This window comes from Fulmarus glacialis, unplaced genomic scaffold, assembly GCF_000690835.1.
Source record: "Fulmarus glacialis isolate BGI_N327 unplaced genomic scaffold, ASM69083v1 scaffold29185, whole genome shotgun sequence".
Classification (NCBI taxonomy): Eukaryota; Metazoa; Chordata; class Aves; order Procellariiformes; family Procellariidae; genus Fulmarus; species Fulmarus glacialis.
Window position 1 is genome coordinate 2846 of NW_009215395.1, and position 5243 is coordinate 8088.

At 58.3% G+C, this 5243-nt stretch overlaps 1 protein-coding gene across 1 annotated transcript in view; it reads right to left on the reverse strand.

Moving 5' to 3' along the window:
* The window catches only part of LOC104077637 (uridine-cytidine kinase-like 1), a gene marked incomplete at both ends in the record, with an annotated part of 9312 nt that overhangs the window by 2793 nt on the left and 1276 nt on the right, over positions 1-5243 (reverse strand). The window contains 2 exon segments of the mRNA XM_009578930.1: positions 3897-3995; positions 4788-4804. Of these exon segments, the coding sequence (XP_009577225.1) occupies positions 3897-3995; positions 4788-4804 (116 nt within the window).

Genomic DNA, 5243 nt, shown 5'->3' on the forward strand with positions numbered 1-5243 from the left:
CCAGCACCACCCCTGCCCCCACGGGCAGCCTCTCCCAGCCAGCCGCCCCCGACAAGCCCCACGCTGGCCCTGTGGGCCCCGGGGCCGCTCTGCCACGGACAGAGGCCGTCAGCTGCCCCAGCCAGCCCCTGACCCGGGTGGGACAGGCCCATTGGTGCTCCCACAGAGGCAGGTTCCTCCACAGCCTCCGAAAGGCGTTCTGGGGATAGAGGAGGAACCCAGCGTACCTCCCTTTTCGTGCAGAGGCAAAGACAACTGAGAAACTTCTCGCTCAGGGGACAAGCAACCATCAACGATGCAAGGGGGAAGGGGTGCCGCAAAGAAGGGCAGCCCTGACATCCCCCGGCAGCGGGAGGACCCTTCCCGCAGCAGTCAGAGAGCAGGATCGCTCCAGCCATGCCTCCTTGCCAAGAGCACTCCCAAAGGGGACACCACCGCCCGCACACCAGGCCCGCTCACCCCGCTGCCTAACAGCACGGGCTCGGACCCTCCTGCCATTGCCCAGGTGAAGCCCGAGGGCAGGCACTGCTCCAGGCGCTGCCCACCCCCTCGGGGGGGGGCAGGCGAATCACAGGCAGCATGCACACCCCCGCAAGCCGAGAGCCCCCAGCTGGGCACAGCAGCACTGCAGCCAGCGGCTCCCAAGAACCTTGATCTTCCCTGGCACTCTCAGCAGAAGACAGCAGGAAAGCACCGGGTGGCCTGACAGGGACCAGTGAGCATCTGGCTGGGAGCCTGAACACGGTGTCAGCTTAGCTCACAAACAGGAGTGTCTGTAGCTGAAAGCCAGCCGTCGCATTCAGGCCCCCAGGAAACTGGAGCACGGACAGGTTTCACGTCTGAACCACCTTCCGGCGTCGGTAACTTCCCGGCACGCAGGGAGCACCTCGCTCTGCCCCTCACTGAAGCACCAACAGCCACGTGCTTCTTAAGGGCAGCTCCAGCGCAGGACAACGTGTCCTGCCAGAGCACAAAGTCCGAAGGCTCAGGGCAGAGCAAACTTGCTAAGAGCGGCAGGGGGCGCACGCCCACCCCAGGCCGGGGCGGCGGGGGATTGCAAAAAAAAGGGTACCGAGATGCAAGCGGTGGAAAGGAACTGCCATTCTCCTGTGACAGAGAGAGAGCCCGAGATGCTTCAGAGCTGTTGGCGGGCAGGAAGGACTGTTCAGGCCCTGCAGAGTCCTGACGAGCGGCACGAAATGCTCCTATTGACTCTGGCAATCTGGACCCAATACCGAAGCGTCTTGTAAGTTGGAAGATGTGACCCATACCCTTATCACACTGTCCATCTTCAGCCTGATCATGAATAAAATCATTCAGCTACTCTAGCCCAGGACTATTTTTCAGTTTCCGCCTCTCCACAGTAACAGAAAATCACTCTGGAAACCACTTCTCCCTGAGATGCCAAGCCTGAATTTGCTGTGACTATACTCAGTGAGATGCTCATTTGCTGCCACAACATAATCTTCCAGGAGGGCCCTCAGAGACAGAAGGCTGAAGCAGAGAAGAGCCTCCAGTGTTGAACAACAGGGAAATGACGTTGGCCGGCAGCAGCCTGGCAAGCTGAGATCAATAGGCTGTCTCCAAGGAAGCTGCACTGGGAAAGGCAGGATGTAAAAAGGGAGGCTGGAGGGAAATCCTGGTTCACAGCTCTCTGACGTATCCACAGACACCAGGTCTGGTGTGCCAAGGCACTCTGAAAGGCGGTTCTGGTGGGAGCACCAGCACTCCACGAGGGCCGCCACTGCGGAAAGGGGCTGACAGCACCGCAGCAGACGGAATGAAGACGAGATCAGATTTGCCAAGACACAGTAACTTCACGCACTGAGGGGCGGGAAGCTTGGCAAAAGACATGCATTCAATCCCCCGCCAGTTTGGACCTCTCCAGGGAGCTCAGGAGAACGTCAGCAGGCAGGGAGCCCCTCCTCTGGAGCAGAGGGAAGCCCAGAAGGTCACGCATGAGGACCATTAACAGTTCCACACCGTGCTGAACTCACGCAGAAGCAAATGAGCGCTGCCGAGTATCACCTACAAGCACCAGAAATACGAGCTGCCTTGCTGTTGCTGAATACAGGAACCAGAAGAGTTCCTCAGCTTAGAGATCTTAGTAACAGCACTGCTTCAGCTTTCCTTGCTTTCTTGGGCTGCAGCAGGATTTGAGGGGGTGGCTGACAGGCCAAGTCAACGCCCCTCATAAATGTGGTATTTTTCATTTACCATCTGGAAGAAGCGAAGTCCACCCTCCTGCAGCCCTGCCGCTCGCACCAGCTGGCTCCAGAAGCACAGCGCCGCTACAGTAACTCAAGATCAGCGGCGCTGCTGGACTCCAACCACAGCCTGCATTGGTTTGATCCCCTCCTTCCCCCGGGCAGCTGAACAAACTCCTAAGTCTAAGCAGATTAACGTTATTAGGCTTGTGGCATAAAGGCAGAGGCATAACAGGCTGTTCCCAGCAAGGCAAAAGGACGCAGACTTCAAGGAGGAAGACGGGAATGAGAGAGGATTCAGTGCCTGCCCACGGTGCTGTCCCTTCCGGACAAGGGCCGGTCAAACCTGGCCCTTGGCACTGCTAATGGATCAGCCCAGGCTCATGTTTGTCCGAGAGCAGCACAGACCAGCGTCATGCTGTTGGTTCTCCCGAGGGAACAGGAGGAGCCACAGGTAAAAGGTGCACGCCAGAGCCTGTGAACAGGAAGGCTAGAGATGGGGCAGGCTGCCGCACAAAGACTTGCATTCTTCTCTCCCTGAATAACCCCGGTAAAGGAAAACTGCTCCTTTGCATACAAACAACATTCAGCCTCTGGAGGTGCTGTTCCCCCAAGATCTCCCTTCGACCTTCATCTACCATTGAGTGCACAGACAGCAGATGAGCCAGACAAATCGGCTCAGGCCATGAAGAAGCCACTGCCAGAGCACTGGAGCAAGAAGATGCTGGAGGGACATAGTCATATCTACTCCAAAGTTCCCTTAGCTGGACCCGAACTCAGAACTACTAGAAGTCCACAGCCTAGGGGTGAGGTACGTGGGCTTCAGACACCGGGCACAGCTCTCTGTCCAGTGCACATAAGGTGCCACATAACCTGGCGAGGCACATCACCTGGCTTTTTACTGCTGTGAACGGGCTTTGGAGCCTGCGCTTTGACAGGGAGGAGTCACATGAGGAGCCTGGAGAAGGAACACCTTGCTTCCCACAAGGAGGTGCACAGCCTGCATCTGGTCATGAGGGTATGTTCTTCAAACCAACACATGGGCGCTGGTAGCCAGCCACAGTGTGAGCGGGCGCAGGAGAAGAGCCCTGCTGAGCTCAGCATCCCCTTTCTGTTCTACAACCCGGTGACAGAAATGCACGCAGAGGGTGCAAGCTTCTGCAACCACAGTAACAAGGAATATCTTAGTGGTCCCACAGGATTCGGCTCTTGACCCAACACTAACGCTACTGTCACCTGGAAAAAAGGAGCACCAGTGAGGAATGAAAAGATGAAGTGAGCGGCAAAGTCACGGAAGCAGCAGCCTGGGTCCCTTCTGTAAACTGGCTCTAAACCCAAGTGCCTCAGGAGAGGGGCAGCAAGGGCACCTCACCCTGTGCCACCAGCTACTGGGCCTGGGCTCCAGCTAGGAAAGAGCTAACCGGTTTCCTTTCATCGTAAGAAAAGCCTGCCTGTGGCTCAAAAGTCACCCCAGGGCAGATGTGCCAAGGTCTTGTCGCCAAAAAAGTGTCTGTAGGCTGGAGCCAGCTCTGTTCACCAGTTCTGCTCCAAGAAAACACCTCTGTCCGAACCCCTAAAGGCAGAGGAGGGAAAACCTCACACCAGGTTTTGGAGTGTGATCCTACAAATCTGTGACCCTACACTTCTGTGAGGGACACAGAAGAAATCCTGAAGGAGGCAGGGACCTACCTGATGATGGTGTGCATGCCTCGCACCTGCGGCGTGTTCTCCAGGACGCTCAGCGTCTTCGGCAGGGGCTGCCCTTGGTGGGCAGAGGCCAGAGCTGCCCTGCAACAAGGAAGCAGTGATCAGAGCTGCACAGCACATGCACACAGAGCCACCGTGCTGGACCCCCTCAGAGTAGGACGTGGCTCCTGATCGAAGGAAGGCTCCTCCAGGAGAACCCATTGCACAGGCTGGGCCCCAGAAAGCGCTTGGCCTTCCCGCCCTGATCCCTAGGAAAGCCCCACGTCTGGTACCAGGTATGAGATCCCAAAGCAGTACCACCCTGTAAAACCGCGGCAAACCTCCCCTGACCACAAATCCAGCTGTCAGCAGCCTCCACACACACGAGCCTCTGCCAGCACCTGGGGAGCAGGAGCAGCAGCTCTGCATGGGCAAGACCTTGCTACATATCCTGGGACAGGGCTGCCTGGGTTGCACCGAGGTACGAGGACTGTCCCACTGAGGCTGCCTACACGGTGTCCCAGAGAACAGGGAGGACTGTCCAGGGCACTTCTCCCATAGAAGGGAGCAGCCCAGGGCACTCCAACATTCAGGGCAGGAACCATGCTCCAGAAAGGGACAGAAGCAGCACAGGGAGCCAGTCACACAAGTCAAGCATAGCTGCTGTGGGACAGGTTACACAGGAGTCTGCAGCCACAGCGAGACAACCCCCAAGAAGCTGCATGCAGGGCAGCCACCTCGGCAGTCGAGGAAGAGCAGCTACGCTCAGACATCTCAGCAAAGCTTTGGTCAGCAGGGACAGAGAAGAGGCAGGACTCGGAGAAGAGCGGGTGCTGGCAGCCCACCCCCAGCCCAGGAACCAGCCCCCCTGCAGCTGGCAGGGTCCCCACGTACCTGACGGTGATCTCACGCTGGGTGGTAGAGCAGAGTCATCCAGCATGGCAAAAGGGGAAAGAAAGGACAGGCAGTCACTGCACCGGCCACGCACAGCCACTGGGCAGCCTCAGTCCAGCTCCCACCTCTTCTCCTGGGGCTAAACCGAGAGCAGGAAAACCACCGCCGGGCACAGCTGGGAGGCAAGGGTGGGCTGACGGGGCACAGCCAGGGGCAAGCAAGGTGGGGACAGCTGAGATCAGAAGAGCTGACTGGGACCGAGGGGGACAGCAGGCGAATGAGGCCAGGCCAGACCGCAAGTGCCAGGCGTCACTGCCAGGGCGGGCGCTGTGCCCAGACCCATTTCCCCAGTCCCCGTGTCGCAGCTCTGTCTGCCCCGAGAGCTGCGCTGAGACTTTTTGTAAAGAGAGAGGCGACACCAAGAGCCTCTGGGTGCTCCAGGAGCACAGGGCTGTG